Source organism: Pongo pygmaeus, chromosome 7 (genome assembly GCF_028885625.2).
Source record: "Pongo pygmaeus isolate AG05252 chromosome 7, NHGRI_mPonPyg2-v2.0_pri, whole genome shotgun sequence".
Classification (NCBI taxonomy): Eukaryota; Metazoa; Chordata; class Mammalia; order Primates; family Hominidae; genus Pongo; species Pongo pygmaeus.
Genome location: NC_072380.2, coordinates 113,382,740 through 113,400,210, shown reverse-complemented (window position 1 = coordinate 113,400,210; position 17,471 = coordinate 113,382,740). Strand labels below are relative to the sequence as shown.

General features: G+C 43.1%; 1 protein-coding gene across 5 annotated transcripts in view; it reads left to right on the top strand.

Moving 5' to 3' along the window:
• The first annotated feature begins 702 nt into the window (after positions 1-702).
• Positions 703-17,471, top strand: part of YWHAZ (tyrosine 3-monooxygenase/tryptophan 5-monooxygenase activation protein zeta) — a 35,711-nt gene continuing 18,942 nt past the window's right edge. The window contains exons 1-3 of one of the 5 annotated variants that reach the window (XM_063668997.1): positions 703-1,903; positions 2,126-2,333; positions 2,858-3,123. In XM_063668997.1, the coding sequence (XP_063525067.1) occupies positions 1,706-1,903; positions 2,126-2,333; positions 2,858-3,123 (672 nt within the window). In that variant the 5' untranslated portion in view covers positions 703-1,705. Of the gene's footprint in view, positions 1,904-2,125; positions 2,334-2,857; positions 3,124-3,218; positions 3,237-3,842; positions 3,977-6,256; positions 6,562-17,471 lie in introns of those variants that run through there. The other 4 variants (XM_054499678.2, XM_054499676.2, XM_063668998.1 and 1 more) reach the window with 4 other exon arrangements.

The window sequence follows — 17,471 nt, the reverse complement described above, 5'->3', positions numbered from 1 at the left end:
CCTCTACCTTCCGGGCTCAAATGATCCTCCCACCTCAGCCTCCCCAGTAGCTGGGACTGCAGGCACATGACACCATGCCCAGCTACTTTTTGTAGAGAAGGGGTCCTGCCATGTTGCCTAGGTTGGTCTTGAACCCATGGACTCAAACCATCTGTCTGCCTCCCAAAGTGCTGAGATAACGACAGTGAACCACTGTGCCTGGCCTTTTTCTCATTTTAATGTATAGCATTATATATTGACGTATAGCTCTGAAGAGATCATTGCGGTCCCCTATAGAGGAATGAATCAATATTCACTCTCATCACTCATGTCTCATTAGCACTAAGAAACACAAATAGGCATTTCTACTTCTAAAAGATACTTAAAAAATATAGTTTCTTTCTGCTACTTAAGTTTCCTAAAAATCAAAAGGAAGAAAATAGTTTCATTTTATCTTTACGATCCTTTGAACACTAGAGATATCAATCAGATATATCCATTTACAAATGAATAATAGCTAGGTTACCCTAAGAAATATACGTATGTGTATATTCGTTTAATCCTCAGCATCACCTGATGAGTTAAGTGTTTTTGTTGCCAGTAATTTATTGCCTTGGCTATCAAAGCACATAGAGGTTAACCAACTTGAGTGAGGTAAGAGTTGCGCATTGAAGAAAATACAGGTCAGGGTATTAGTGAAAGTCTCCAGCAACGTTCCCAGGATTCATAGGTTCTATTTATTCTGCTCTGTGTGCCATAGGTTATTCCTTATTTCTTAAAAGATCTTTTCCTCAGGGCTTTCATAACATCCCGTTCCTTTCTTGCAGCTTCATTATATCTTTATTGTGCAGACACGTTGACTTGAGTATGTAAAACCTAACAGTGCCTATGGTTGCACTAAAAAATGCCTTGCTATTAAAGCATGAGGCAAAAGCCTAACTTAGCTGTTTCCTGAAGTAAATCCACATTTATACAGAGAAACCCCTTAACTTTCTCTAAAACAAAAGGCATATACTCTACATATATTTAAGACATTAAAGAAACATCAATTTCCATTTTTAAAAAACGTTTAACTTAGTATCCTCCGTCAAATTTCTGGTGCCTACTACAAAACTGGAAAAAACTGTAAAAAAATAGCTTTTGAAATATTAGTCATTTTTAGTGAGTCACGCCCTGAAAGAATTTACTTGGGAGTCAAAGCTAGTTGACCCTAACATCTCAGAAATAAAACTCCAATTTGTTCATCCATTTAATCTACCATGAGTCTGTGATTTGGCAACTTGTGAAAAGCAACAACAAAAAACCCCACTAAAATATAACTGGTCACTGGAAACTCTCTTTCTGGTCTGTACTATCTAAATGCCAGCTGTCATGTCAGGCAAAAAGTAATTTGTAGAGCAGCCTTGTGGTCCACTGTATTATGTAGGAAAGACAATGTACTGGAAGAGCGAGGACTCAATCATTTCGTGTCTACTACTAAGAAACTAAATTCTGTAGAGAACATGAGGCTAAACGGAGGCTCTTTGGTCAGCTCAATAAAGATACGTTGGAAGAATCAATGGGGAGTTTACACAAGGGTAAAATGAAGAGTTCCAAGCTCTCTCATTGCTAACCGTACACTCTCCATGACCGTTGCAAGTGGTTTTGCAGGTCATTCAAGCACTAATCTTTTCTTAGCCTGAACACATTTTAAAGAGGGAAGGGGCAGAGATCATTCACACAGTGAATGTTTCTCTCTGAACTTCCTGAAGTCAACTGGGCGGAGGCCCTACCGGTTCAGACACCTGCAATTTCCGCCCTTCTCCTTCCCCTTCTTCCGGGCTCCCGTCCCGGCTCATCACCTGGCCTGTGGCCCACTCCCACCGCCAGCTGGAACCCTGGGGACTACGACGTCCCTCAAACCTTGCTTCTAAGAGATAAAAAGGTAATGATCGTCATGTGTTAAATCACTGCAGTATGAGGTCTTCACGTGAAAGCTTTATTTGGGTAGGAAAACCTAGCCTACGAGAAACGGGTCCGTGCGGTCACGCCTGACTGCCTGTCTCCGGGTCAAGGCTGCCAGGACCAGCTCCAGCCCTCCGCCGGAGAAGGTTGTCCTTTCCCCTCGGAACTCTGGCTTCCCTAAAGCGGCCGCGCCTCCTTCCAGGCCTCACCTCCCACTGGCTCCGCCCGGTCCGGCCCACCTCGCCCCCACCTCGGCGCCCACCCATTGTCCCCTCGCGCAGTCACCGAGCGCAGATCCCGCGCTCTCGATTGGAACGCCTCCCCATCACTCAGCCACACTGAGGGGCTGGACGCCTCACTCCCGTTTCCGAGCCATAAAAGGTCTAGGACCGCTTCCCCCGAGCCAGCAGGTAAAGCCGCGGCGGCGGGAGGGAGGCCGGGAGTAGCCGCGCGCCCCGGTCGGCCCAGCCGGGGAAGGGGAGCGGCGGGCGGGGCGGAGGGGAGCGCACCACACAGAACCCTCCCTTGCCGTGCGACCGCGCCCTTCCCCCGCCCCAGGGCCACCACCCCGCAATCCTGATCACAATGCCAGAGCCGCCGAGCCACGGGGACGGCCCTCGGACAGTTACTACCGCGAAGCACGGAGGGCGGGGCGGGCCGGGCCTCGGGGAGGGGTGGGGGGATGTGAAAGGTCCCGGATGTTGCTGAACGGGAGCCCCTTCCAGAGAGAGTGACTGGGGCAAGCGCAGACTGGCTGAGCGAAAGCTAAGGTGGGGGTAGGGAGAGAGCGCCTTCCCGCAGGCTGAGAGGAAGAGTGGGCCGCCGGAGGCTGCACGGGAGAGGGAGAGAAAGGGCGTCGGGGACCCAAAGGGAAGGCGAGGAGTGGAGGATTTGCGTTGGGGAGGAAAAGGAAAAAAGCAGCCTCCTGCCCTAGGTGCACTCGGGACAAGCGTAGACGAGCTGGAAGCCGAGCGGGGTGGGAAGAGTGGCGGCTGCGGGCGAGGACGCGCGCGCCTCCGCTCGCCCTCCAGCGCGGGCGGGCAGGACGAGCGCCGGGGAGCGGCGATTGCGCGGGGCCCGGATCGCTGTGGGCACCAATCAACGGTTGCCATAGCAGCGTTTGACGTCATCGTGCGTGTGGTGCCCCTGCTGCCGGGGCTGGTGATTGGAGGAAACCCCGTGTCTGCGGAGCGGCTGTAGCCTGTGAGCAGCGAGATCCAGGGACAGAGTCTCAGCCTCGCCGCCGCTGCCGCCGCCGCCCAGAGACTGCTGAGCCCCTCTCCGTCCGCCGCCACCACCCACTCCGGACACAGGTGAGGAACCCGGCCGCCGCCGCGCCTCGCTTCCTGTCCCAGGCCAGCCTTCTGAACGCGTGAGAGCCGTCCTCGCTCCGTCCCGTCATCCCCACTTGCCCCGCGGTGGCGGCGCCGGGCTGAGGCGGAGTCTCCTCAGCGGACACGGGCGGCGGCTCCTCTTCCGCTGGGCTCGGGCGGGCGGCTAGCGGCCGCCTCTGGCTCCTTGCTTCCGCATCGACGCCCTGGCGCCGATCGGTGCTGGCTCCCCCGTCCTGCCCCCGGGGGTGGGGAGGGCGCCCACACGCGAGATCCCTGGGGATCCCCCTGTCGCCGGCTCCCGAAGGTGGACGAGGCATGGCCGGGGCGCTGCCGGCCGCGATCCATCCCCACCCTTGTCTCTGCGGGCTTCCACCCCCTCCCTCGCCGCCCTTCTCGCTTCCGCCCGAGATAATGAGTCGGCGGCGGCCGCGGGCATCGCAGTGGCGCAGGTGAGGCCGCCCCCTCCCCTCTCCCTCGGCCGCCTCCTCCTTCCCCTCCCCCTCGCGTAGCCTCCGCGCTGGGCGCTGCGGCGGCGGGACCCGGCCCTCCCCCACCCCGGGAGGCGGTGGCGCGGCGGGGAGGGGCCGGGGGCCTCGGGGACCCAGGCGCGAGGGAAAGGCCTGGCCGAGAGCGGGCCGGAGCCCAGGCCTGGCGCGGCGGTGCCCGCCAGGTAGACCGGGGCGAGGCCACGCGCCGGCGCGAGGGGAGTCCACTGCGGGGTGAGGTTTTGGGGTGGGGCTCGCCTGGGACCTACAGCTGAATTTCCTGGGCTCCGCGGTGGGAGGAAGGACTTGAATTTTTCTGGTGGGGGTGGGGGATGGGTCTGACTTTTTTTGCTCCTTGTGAACGGGCGGGGGAGGTGTGGACGGGGGCTGCAAGTCCAGGTTGGGGTAGAGAGCGGGGTGGGGAGCCCGCAGTCGGCTCCCGTGCGTGATGGACTAGAACTGGAGGATCCCTGCGCTCGGTTTGGGGACGCATATCCTGCTTTGGGGGCGGGTGAGCCTGAGCATAGCCGCTGGTGGCCCGCTTGGCTGGGTGTGGCTCTCGTCCCCTCCCCCACCTGCAGCTGTCGGTCCCTCAGAGACGCTGTACACGGGCACCGGCGCTGATCGGTGGCGGGGAAGGCGCTGGGTGGGAGAGCGGGGTGTGTCCGCGGCGGGGCTAGTAGTGGTTCCGCTTCTGCGGGCTGCTGTGGTGTCTCTGCCCCGGGGTCGGGCGGCTTCTCTCCCCGCCGCCCACCCCCCCGGCTTGGGCGGGAGCGCGGGCTGCTCCTCCCTCTGGCTTCGGTCGGGGGGAGGAATTAACACTCTGCAGTAGGTTGGGCTCCCTGACACAGATCCGCCATGACAAAGGAGGAGAGTCGGGGACTTGAGCCGAGGCTCCGACTTGGGCGGAGCCTGGAGGGGGGTGGTTGCGGATACGCGGACCCGAGGATTTGCACTTTAAAGTCCGGGTCTGCCCGTTTTCGTTTCACCGTACCCGACGTTTCAAGTCAGGTAAGGGTTAAATGGGTGCGGTGAGTCCTGCCCGCAGTGTAGAGGCGAGGCCATGGAGCACTCGTTACTGTGTGAGAAACCTTATCCACTTCCTCTTGTACCGAAGTGATTGGGGAGAGAATCCTTTGTACTGGCTTAAATCATTTTTCGTTAGAAGCAGAATTAACCAGAGAGCGTTTCTGAGATCCTAAGGGAAAAATTAGTAATTTAGAGACCTGAGGAAAATAATGCCGTCATAAAGGTTAAATAGTTTACGTATTGAACCAGTACCTTGCATCCAAAGTGGCTAATTATTTTTTTAAAATGTGGGGACCTGTTCCCTCATTTAGTTAAAAAAATATTGTGGGATTTCCCTGGGAAAGTAAAAGATGATTAATATTCGGGAGTCAGCTCCCAAGGTGGACTCTTCTGTTCACCTTCTAATTTAAAAGTGCACTTTATTCAGGGTGTGTATTTTCCTCTAAAGTCATTTATTCTGTGGTGTCACTGTGTGGATTAGTATCTTTGTGCTGTTTGGCAACTTGCAAAAGGGTATCTTTCCAGAAAAACGTAGCTGAGGTAAATTGAAAAGGTCCAGGAAACTAAAATGCGAGAGAGAATTAGATGGGTAGTCATGGTAAAGGACAGCTTGAGTGATAACATCCAATTACATTATGACGGCTAGAAGCAAAATGCAGCCCTTCTGCATTTCAACTGGAGCGATGACATTGGAAACACTTGTAAATTAAGTACTTCCAATGTGATATATTCCAGTACTCACAATAAGAGTTGAAGTGTCATGACTTGTGGATATTTTTAAAGCATGTGGACATATAACAAGATAAAGAGTTGAGGCATTAGGGTCAGATATTCATCCTTTATGGTGGATTTATACTCAAAATATCTGAAAACAAACAGTTAGTCATCCCCCCCCCAAATTGTTATGCTGTTATTGGCTGGCAAATGTTGCAGAGATCTAGTAGGTTTGGGGTAGGGGTAACACTAAAGCTAAAATGTAATCACTCTTGACAAGAGTATTATGAAAGTAAAAAGACGTGAGTTACATTAAACTGATATGAATTATGATTCTGGAAATATGATAGAAATCCAGATGTTCTCTGTAAACAATGCTTTTACTAAAGGAAAAAAAGCTGCTTAATTTTGGATCACTTAGTGGTATTGGAAATGAGTTGAGATTTTGGTCAGGTAAGATTAGGGGTAGTTTTTGAGGCAGCTTTTGGAAGTAATTTTGACCTTATGTGAAATTTGGATCTTCTGAACAAATTTTAGTTTTGCTACACTGATCTGTTAATGGCTGTAAGTTTACCTGTGATGCTGAGTATGCTAAATTTTTTTTCATTTTCTGACTATCCTTTTGTGAGGCTGCATTTTAATTCCTCATGTGAACAGTCTTTCACAGGCAGTTAGGTTTCAGGTTTAAAAAACTCATTTACCACAGGTATAATTTTGAGTCTGTTTATTTTGATGGGAAAAATTTTAAATACTCCTTTTTTCCCCCTGCAGAACATCCAGTCATGGATAAAAATGAGCTGGTTCAGAAGGCCAAACTGGCCGAGCAGGCTGAGCGATATGATGACATGGCAGCCTGCATGAAGTCTGTAACTGAGCAAGGAGCTGAATTATCCAATGAGGAGAGGAATCTTCTCTCAGTTGCTTATAAAAATGTTGTAGGAGCCCGTAGGTCATCTTGGAGGGTCGTCTCAAGTATTGAACAAAAGACGGAAGGTGCTGAGAAAAAACAGCAGATGGCTCGAGAATACAGAGAGAAAATTGAGACGGAGCTAAGAGATATCTGCAATGATGTACTGGTGAGAATCAATTCAGTCTGGTTTCATCATACTGTAGGGTCCCTATGAGTATCAGTTACATTACTCTTAACTTTTTCTTTGGTTTTTCTTTTCCTTCTAAACATTGTGTGTTCCAAATTTAAAAGTCTTCACGGTGTCATGACTAAAAAGATGTTAAGACAATTATAGATACGTATATGTAAAATAATTGCAACAATGATTATGAAATAGTTCAGTTTTGTTAAAAATAACAGACTTTAGTATTGTATTTTATATTAATTGAAAAGATAAACTAATAGTATTACTGTTTTAGTTACGGTTAGAATATTTGTAGTAGCTCTATAGCTGGTTATCTTAAGTGTACATCTATGGATAAAGGAATTTTACATACTTTATGTAAGAGAGATGTAATAGGATACTCATTGTAGAAATAGTACTCTTCTCAGGATTAGCCACTATAATGTTAATGTAATGAGTCAGCCATGCAGAAAACTCTGGCATCACAACTATGAAACCTCTTCCTGCATTGAATTCTTGAAGGTAAATTTTGAACACTCACAACCATGATGAAAGGTTATGAACAACTCAAGCTTGATTTTCCAGTTTGAATCGAGTATTTTAAGTATTCAGTACTTACTGTGTTGAAGCACTGAGTTTAAAAGAATTAAACTACATTTTGGTTAATTTTAATCTGTCATATAAAGTAGGGCTTTTTGATCAAGAATAGTTTAAATTTGAGGATAAACTAGTAGAAAATCCAACCAAGCTGGCAGTTTTTGAAATAATATTTAAAGTGGTTTTACTAAATGGTTACACTTAACCAGTATGGCAGGGCTCTGATATACAAAGAGGGGCAGTATCTGGATTTTTCTGGACAGATTACTGAATCTGGGACTCAGTATGGAAATCCAGGTGTGTTACTTACTATATGAACGTTGTTTATGGAAGAAGTACTATCATGAGCAATAGGATAATGTCTGATGTGGTTGTGGGTTTGGGGTTTTTGTTAAAGTTGTGATGATACTGTCATTTCTTTACATTTGTATTTACTAATGGAATAGCATCAGTTCCTAAACTGTAATTTTCTCAAATGGTATTTACTTGACACTGTCTTTTTAAAGAATAGTGATTTTTTAAACATGCTTATTTGGGTTCACAATCACAAACTCAATGAGGCATCTGTCTTGGGGCATTTTTTTGTTCTTTGCTTATTGAAACCTTTAGAATGATAGCTATTATTTGTATCTAAGTTGAAAAAAGGAATATCTTGCTTTTATTAAGGCCAAGTGACAAATGCCTATTTTGTGATTTTGCTAAGGTAATAAGAATATTTAAATTTTTTGGTTTTTTTTTTTTTTTTGAGACGGAGTCTCACTCTGTTGCCCAAGCTGGAGTACAGTGGCGCGATCTCTGCTCACTGCAAGCTCTGCCTTCCGGGTTCACGCCATTCTCCTGCCTCAGTCTCCCGAATAGCTGGGACTACAGGCGCCTGCCACCGCGCCCGGCTAATTTTTTTGTATTTTTAGTAGAGACGGGGTTTCACCGTGTTAGCCAGGATGGTCTTGATCTCCTGACCTCGTGATCTGCCCGCCTCGGCCTCCCAAAGTGCTGGGATTACAGGCTTGAGCCACCGCGCCTGGCTGAATATTTAAATTTTGAAACTGTGATTTTTTTTTTTCTATAATAAAAAATGTATTGAGTTTTTTTTTTTTTTTTTTTTTTTTGCTCACCTTACTAATTAATATCTGTGTATGTGTAATTCAGTTTTGTTCAGTCTGGAATGTTTTCCCCAATTATTACACCTGATCGAAAAGGTTTTATTTTGGCTTCAAAGGGTGTGTTACACATTAACATTTCCTTTAAGACAAAAGTCAATTTTAGGAATAAAAAGGAATGTAACATTTACCTTTTACTAACACGCTTATTTGCAATACCGGGTAGGTATGTGCATGTTTTCCATATACAAAGTATAAAATTCCTGTCATTGTGAGTCTTTTCCAAGGAAAAGACTTGTAGCAGGTTTGTTTTTTGTGTGTGTTTGTTTGTTTGTTTTGAGACTGAGTTTTGCTCTTGTCACCCAGACTGGAGTGCAATGGCACCATCTCAGCTCACTGCAACTTCCGCCTCCCGAGTTCAAGCAATTCTTCTTCCTTGACCTCCCTAGTAGCTGGGATTACTGGGCGTGCACCACCACGCCCAGCTAATTTTTGTACTTTTAGTAAAGATGGGGTTTCACCTTGTCGGCCAGGCTGGTGACCAGGTCAGGTCTAACTCTTGACCTCAGGTGATCCAGTCGCCTTGGCCTCCCAAAGTGCTGGGATTACAGGAGTGAGCCACCACGTCCAGCCCAACTTGTAGCAGTTTTGACTATGCTTCCCTTTAGTTTCCTTATCAAGAAAATTTTTTTGCATAGAACCAGTAGATGAGGATAACAAGATAATCTCTTAATATAAATAGCTTCTTCTTGTTATGATTATTAAGGAGGTTCATTCTGGTCCCTACCCACGTCATTACCCTCCAGAATAGCACTGGCGTCTCAAAAAGTCTTAATGGTATTTACACTTTGAAAGTTTGGATAAATGAGAGTTTAATTACTATACAAATGGCTTCGAAGAGAATTCTAAACAAGCTTTTGCTTCCAGCCTTGGTTTTTTCAAGAGTAAGACTTAGTGATCTTTGCATACTCAATGTGTAGTAGATGCTCAAATATTTGTTAAACAAGCAGAAAGGCTTCTTTTGAGAAAGAGGATAGAATTAGGTCAGCAGCACTGCAAAATTTCCCTAGCTTTTTCTTTTTCTGCTTGGGAAAATTTGATATTTACAGATAATAGGCTTCTTTTTCCTACCATCTTTTTCACATAGGTCACATCGACTCTGGAAACATAATGCATAAAATTCCTTCTCCCCTTTCTGTGAAATGGAAGAATAAAATGTAGCAGAACTGATATTTCTACTAGAGAAAGTTTTTGAATCATTATTACTTAATGATTAGTAAAAATATTTTAAATTATATTTTTAAGATCTTACATGATAAAAAGTCAATTATAATTTTTTATTACTCCAGCCTTTTCTGGGCTTTAATATATATTTTTTTAATTTGAGAAAAATAAGCAGGTATCCCTTTGCAGAATTAATGGTATTGGCTTGTGGCATTAGTGATAACCAGATTTTTTATATTGAGCACCTATTTTATAATAGCTATGAAAATAAACTTTCTTCCTACAAAAAGCAGCTAATCTCCAAAGTTCTGAGTTTTTCTGAAGAGCTCTTTAGTAACCCATTCTGGTTACATGTATTTATCAATTGTTTAACCATTTAATAAGCAAAGAGCTTGGACCATGTTGCATATTACAAGAGTAAATAGAGCATTACGGTGGGAAGTGGTCACTGGCATGCTCTTCACAATGTGGACTTTTCATTATGTAAAAGAACTTGGGGTTCTTCTCTTCCATGTGTTAATTGGAAACTGCAATATGTGAACTAATGCAATCTGCCTTTCCTGCCAGATGCTTAGACAAAAGCTCTCTTCGTAGTTGGGGAGGGAGGGACTCAACACTAGTACCTCTTTAAACCTGAAAGATGGCAGCCAAAAATTGGGTAGTTTTTATCTTGCACATGATGAAATGAATACCAAGGAAATACAGTCTAGGAAGCCTATTTCAAACTCGAAGTATGTCGAGGTGAATAATGGAGCTCAAGATACTGAGTCAAACTAGTTTTACCATTTAATAGATGCATGGCCTGAGGAAATCACTCAGTCCCTCTGAGAAAACTAAGCTCAATTAAATAGGAATAATACTCATCCCACAGGGTTGTGGCGAATGAGAGTCAGGTAAAGCACCTTGACTACCTTCTGTGTCCTGTTTATCTTAGCTTTTCAGTTCTATTTAAAAGTGTGAGCCTGCCTATAATAGTGCAGGGGTCTCTTAACTTACAGTCCATGAATGGAATTTAGAAGATTGAAGAAGCCTTTAAAATCGTGTGTTTTTCTGGGGCAGAAGGTCCATGCCAACCATCAGATTTTCAAAGATTTCTTTTTAAAATTTAAAATCCACTGCTGTAGGCAGAGAATGACTTTATAGGAGGTCTCCAAGAGGAAGCAGTGTAAAATTGTGTGTCTAACATTTGTAACAGTTGGCAACTGCAGTTGAGTAATCTTAATAGTGATTCTGTTAATTTGACTGTTCTATTTTATTGCTGCTCTACGTTTTTATTTGCTCAGGGCAATTTTAAGTTGTGGTTATGGGTCACTGATTTTTATCTCCAGCCCACAGAACTACCATTAAACAGAAATAAGGTAAGAAAGCTAGCAGCTTTGGGTCCCTTTTAGTCTGAATATATTATTACGTGCCTTGGGCTTTAAAAACTGCTATGTAGAGTTAGTTTTTAAGATGAAAATCACTAGACAGCTCATTGGAATAAGGGCTTCTCCAAAGAACTCTGTAGGGTTCTATCTATTGTTACTATTTTATTTTATTAATATATATATGTCTTCATGGTTTTCGTATGTTTTAAAGTATAAATAATTCCTGTTCTGTGGTCTCAGGAAGGAAAAAAATGGACAGTGTCTTTTTTCTTTTCTTTTTTTTTTTTTTTGAGACGGAGTCTCGCTCTGTCGCCTAGGCTGGAGTGCAATGGAACAATCTCGGCTCACTGCAAGCTCTGCCTCCCGGGCTCACGCCATTCTCCTGCCTCAGCCTCCCGAGTAGCTGGGTCTACAGGTGCCCGCCACCACACCCAGCTAATTTTATTGTATTTTTAGTAGAGATGGGGTTTCACCGTGTTAGCCAAGATGGTCTCGGTCTCCTGACCTGGTGATCCACCTGCCTCGGCCTCCCAAAGTGCCGGGATTACAGGCGTGAGCCACTGCACCTGGCCTGTACAGTGTCTTTGGTAATAAAGTTCAGGTTTTTTTAATGTAAAGTGCCACACCCAATGACATATTTTGTACAAATATAAAAAGTCTGAGGTATATGAAGTGGAAATGATGAAAATAAAGGAAAGGGAATGGAAAGGTGTAGAGGCCTTTGCTGTTTGATGGGAAGGGAAACTAGCTCTGCCTTTATAATACTGAATTAAATGTCATTGGACTTTTGGATTAATTTGTCAAATTTTTGATTCCAAAATAAGTTACTCTTGGCATATTTATATTGAAGTGTGTGTGTGTGAGAGAATTTTTAAGTCAAAATGATGGGTGTTCTGATATCAAGTAAGTTTTAAAAGTTAGCATATAGTTTATTGAAATTCTAATAAGTTCCTTAGAATTTTTTGTAGAATTCCTGGTTCCCTATTGTGATTTCATCCTAGTTCCCATAGCTTTTGCTTTACTTTTGACAGTTCTACGTAGAGAATAAACACTGCTCAAGGTTTTAGGGGACTTAGAACTGCTGTCAGTTTCAATATACTCAAAGCCAGCGTTCCTCTTCCTTTTGAAACTGCCTGTCCTTTATAACTACCCAATTTTAGCATGTTTTCTAGACTTAATCACGCGACATGTTGGACTCAACTTTGACTTGATTTTCAGATTACAAGCTGTTGATGTTTCCTATATCATTGGTTCCCTATCTTTTACATTCACGCTGAATTGTATAGTTCCCAGGATTATACTCGGAAAAGTGCACATTGCCAAATAGGAAAATGATACTGTAAGGATAAACTTGATGTGCTTTTAATGGACAAAAGCTAAATTATAAACATCTTTTTACTGCTGCTTGTGGTCATTCACTTGGACTTGTTACTCTTATTTTTCCTTTTTCAGTTCTATGTTGCATGTATTTCTTATTCTAATCTTTCTAAAACGCTGATTTCATTCCATCTATTTGCTTGATCCTTGCCAGAATTCCCTGCAGGAGGCTTTTGGCTTTAGTTTGGTCGTCTCACTATCCCTGATACAAACCATTGCTAATTACCATCTTTATGGCCTGAGGGTTTATGCTTCATTACTCGATTTAGGACTTATTTTAATCTTGATTATCTGTCTTTCAGCATCAGAAGATTGGCTCTGTTCTTTTCTCCTTGAAAACATTTGTGTATTTGTAAAGTACACTGAAGGAATATATGCTTTGATATTTAGATGGCACAAATTTAAATTTTGGTGTAGGAAGAACGGTGTGCTTGGCCACCATATCAGCAGTTCTCTCTTTTTTATTATGTGTATTTCTATGTAACCGATCATTCACTTGTTCTCTAGTCAGTAATTCCCTCTAATTATGAAAAGCTTGTATTTGTGAAGGTTACTGTGCAATAGCAGTTGTCATTGATTTAGTTTTGTTTTCTGGTAAGGCGTAATGTGATAGAAGTGGTAGTGTAGTGTAGGATAGAGTTTTACATATTGGCAGATTTCACTAGTTTTTTTTCTATTGCCATTCAGGCACCAAAGCCATGTGGATGAATATAGCTGACTTGATATCAGTAAGATCATTTTGTATGACACCTGCCCTTTTGTTTACATTGGATAGGTTATTAAAAAGTTTCAGCATGTAAGCTCTTGTAGATTTCTTTTGACAGGATTTGTTGTGAGCCTTCCTTTCTCCCCCAAATAAAAATGTGCTTACAGTGGTAACAGCAGGTAAAAGAATATATGGATAGTTTCAGCCAAGTATTAATCTATAAAGTTAAGCGGACCAACATAAGATTTCCTTAATGGGTTGGCCTGTATGCATGTGTTGAATTTTAAAATCTAAGAAAGATTATTGCATTAAATTTGCAGGGACTGCCCAATTTTTATTGGATTAGTATTTTATTTGAATCGTTAAATGAGTTGGGAAGTTAGAGATGTTTTTTGTTTTTTGTCGTTTTTTGTTTGTTTTTTTCTGAGACAGCAGTCTCACCTTGTCACCCAGGCTGGAGTAAGTGGCATGATCTCACCTCACTGCAGCCTCCACCTTCCGGGTTCAAGCGATTCTCCCTCCTCAGCCACCCAGGTAGCTGGGACTACAGGCGCCCACCACCATGCCTGGCTAATTTTTGTATTTTTAGTAGAGATGGGGTTTCGCCATGTTGGCCGGGCTGGTCTTGAGCTCCTGACCTCAGGTGATTCACCTACCTCGGCCTCCCAAAGTGCTGGGATTACAGGCGTGAGCCACCATACCCGGCCTAGAAATGTTTTTTAGTGGCAGTTAATTTCTAACTTGCGAACAATTTTTGGGATCTAGAGTTTTTAAAAATTAGCGTTATACCAAGGAACCCACTGGTATGTGGAATGTTTCTCATCTAAGTGATTAATTACAAATGCTTTTCTGAGAAAGACCTATTTGTTGATCCAAGACTTATGAACACTCAGCTTATAATTTTTTTGCTCCTTAAACGTAATAAACATTATCCAGTTTAGAATAACATACTTGGACCACATTCAACCAAGAGACGCTTGATGAAAATATTATGCAAAATACCTACTTAAAATGTGATTCTGTGGAATTGACAGTTGAAGGTAGTATTATATAGGCAAGCTGTAGTTCTTGCCTAGAACAGGCAAGTTCTCAATTCAACAATTTGATGAGTCCTTTAGCATTGTGTTTGGAAGATGTTTGGAAATAAGACAACTCAAGCAGTCTGCTTTTTGTAAGAGTAACGACTTTTCCTTCCCAGTTGCCTTTTGATTGTTGCCATCTAATGGAGGACTAGCATCAGGCTCTTTTTCTTTAATTGGAGCAGAGATAAAACTTTAAGCATATCCCTGTGTAACATTTCTAAAAATAAAGGATACTAAAGTGTATACTACCTTACTTTAAGAGAGGTGATAAAACTTAGCATGAGCCATGCAGACTTTTTGAATTTTTGATTCATTGTGTGGTTTGGGGCAAGTTTTACCGCATTTCTCTGTGACTCTGTTTCCACATCTTCAAAATAGGAATAATACTATCTACCTCTAGGATGTTTTGGGGAAATTGTTGAATTAACACACCCCTGTGGTGGTGTTAAATAGCAAATACACTGCTTTACCTTTTATACCTCTGTGATATCGCTTTATTGTGGTTTGATTTATAAATTTTGGATTAAATTTAAGATAACTTTAGAAAGCTGAAATTTTTTATTTAATATTTGACAACTTGCTATTTTATAAGCCCTGTGCTATTACAAAAATAAATGTAAAAGCCCCTGCTATTCAGTCTGGAGAGGGAAATAGATGTGCACAAATAATATAAGTCAAAGAGGGAAAAGTACTGCAAATTCATTGAACATAGAAAAGCTGGTCTTTAGTCTTTTTTAAAAAGGGGCTGATAAAATACAGTCCCCCTATGTAGTTTATCCATAATACATAGTGTGCCACGTACAAGCTAAAAAGCCCTATGAAAAATGAGGCGTTTTAACTACCACCACCACCACCAACAAAAAGCATTGTGAGGGAAATACTGGTAAATTGGGCCTTGGTTTGTGAGAAACTTAAGCACAGGCCTAGATCCTGGGGGGGGAGGGGAGAAGAGGAAAGTCTTCAGTGAGAGTGTCAATAATTTTTAAGTTTATACTTAACTACTCATTAAGTTCTTTTTGATATGAGTTCTTTTTGATACTTGTTAGTATTTCCCTTTTTTTTTTTTTTTTTTTTTTGGGACAGAGTCTCGCTCTGTCCCCCAGGCTGGAGTGCAGTGTCGCGATCTCGGCTCACTGCAAGCTCCGCCTCCCAGGTTCACGCCATTCTCCTGTCTCAGCCTCCCTAGTAGCTGGGACTACAGGTGGCCGCCACCACGCCCAGCTAATTTTTTTGTATTTTTTAGTAGAGACGGGGTTTCACCATGTTACCCAGGTTGGTCTCGATCTCCTAATCTCGTGATCCGCCTGCCTTGGCCTCCCAAAGTGCTGAGCTTACAGGCATGAGCCACTGCACCCGGCCTAGTATTTCACTTTTAATCTTTAGGAACAACATTTCAAAATTTGTTTTCAGATGTTCCTTTTTTTATTTTTATTTTTTTTGAGATGGAATTTCACTCTTGTTGCCCAGGCTGGAGTGCAATGGCGTGATCTTGGCTCACCACATCCTCCATCTCCTGGGTTCAAGCAGTTCTCCTGCCTCAGCCTCCCGAGTAGCTGGGATTACAGGCATGCACCACAACGCCCAGCTAATTTTTGTATTTTTAGTAGAGACGGGGTTTCTCCATGTTGGTAAGGCTGGTCTTGAACTCCTAACCTCAGATGATCCATCCGCCTCGGCCTTTCAAAGTGGGATTGATTACAGGTGTGAGCCACTGCGCCCAGCCTTAGATGTTCTTAAAACACTGATTCCTTCTAGGATTATTTTGCTAGCATTCATGATTTGGAGGGAGACAATTCTCTGAACCTGATTTAATTTGGCAGTTTTTATTCTCGCTTCCTGCTAGCCCTTTCACCCAGTTGATTTAAAAAAAAAAAAAAAGTTTTAGGACAGAACAGACCGGGCTTTCTATCAGCATTGTTTAGTGTAGGTATCTTTTGTTTTGGGGTAAATATCAGGGAGCAGCTACTCTTTTAACAGGAATTATATTTAATAATAAAGTTTTAGGCTGGCTTTAACAGTTCTTGAACATCAGGGATAACATACTTTGGCTTTGCCGGATTTCTTGTTGATTAAAAGTGCAGATTTGCCATCTATTAATGGAAAATGCGTTAAGTGATTAGGCACAAGCCTGCTTATAGATGACCTTATTTATAATATGTTCACAGCTTAAAATCTTATTCTGTTAGGCCACATTGCATAGAAAGGTAATAATTTAAAGTCAAAATGTTTAAAAGACTTAATACATTAGTTCTGGACACCTCCTAATCATTAGCATTTCTGGTGGAGCACTTTTCTAATTGGTTGGTTGAAAGCAAGTGAGGAAATTGCAAATCAAAGAATGGAAGCCACTCCGGCCACAAGGGGGAGTAAGAGATTAATTTCCAAATCTATGGGCCCCTAATGTGTGACAGATTACGGGCTTCTTGCATGATTTCTTTTTAAAATTTTAAGAGATCTAGGAATTATACAAGGCCCAGTGGCTCTACAGAATAAAAATTATAGGAAAATTATCTCTGCACAAGAGAATTGTACAAGACTAGGAATTTGAACTACACTATGTTGAAGAGTTAGAATTAAATCTATTAATGAGGATGTTATTAAAATGACATTTGTGGGGTATTTTTGTGAGTTTTTAAATTGAATAATATAAACTGGGAGTTTTATATAATTTATAGATTTGTAGAAATATGTTTAAATATACAAAAATTTCATTGAGTCATTGAATTTTAGGGTTGAAGGGACATCTGATCTAGCCTTTTTATTTTAACAGATCAAGACACTGCAGCTCAGGGGTTCAGCTATTTACATGAGGTCATACAGTAAGCATTAATATTTGTAGTCCCTTAATGTATCACCTTATTGTAGACTGAAACATGACATTTAATCTGCTATCAAGATACTTGGTTTGTAGGGGGGGATGAGGAGTTGTCAGAATAACAAAATAAATGGCTTTAATTTCATTAAAAACAGTGGGGTTTTTTTGTTGTTTGAGATGGAGTTTAACTCTTGTTGCCCAGGCTGGAGTACAATGGCACGATCTTGGCTCACCGCAACCTCTGCCTCCCGGGTTCAAGTAATTCTCCCGCCTCAGCTTCCTGGATAGCTGGGATTACAAGCATGCGCCACCACACCCAGCTAATTCTGTATTTTTAGTAGAGACGGGGTTTCTCAATGTTGGTCAGGCTGGTCTTGAACTCTCGACCTCAGGTCATCCGCCCGCCTCAGCCTCCCAAAGTGCTGGGATTACCGGCATGAGTCACTGCACCCGGCCGATTTTTGTTTTAGACTATATTTAGGGTGCCGTACTTATTGAGAATCACTTTTGAGGGCTTTTGTGCCTCAGTTACCTGCTACCTCAACCTTTTAACTTCTGGCGTGTGTATGCTTTGTATGAAAGCAGGCATGTCTGTGTCCTAATGTCTCTCTCTTCGTTTGTTGTTTTGGAAGAAAGCCATGACGG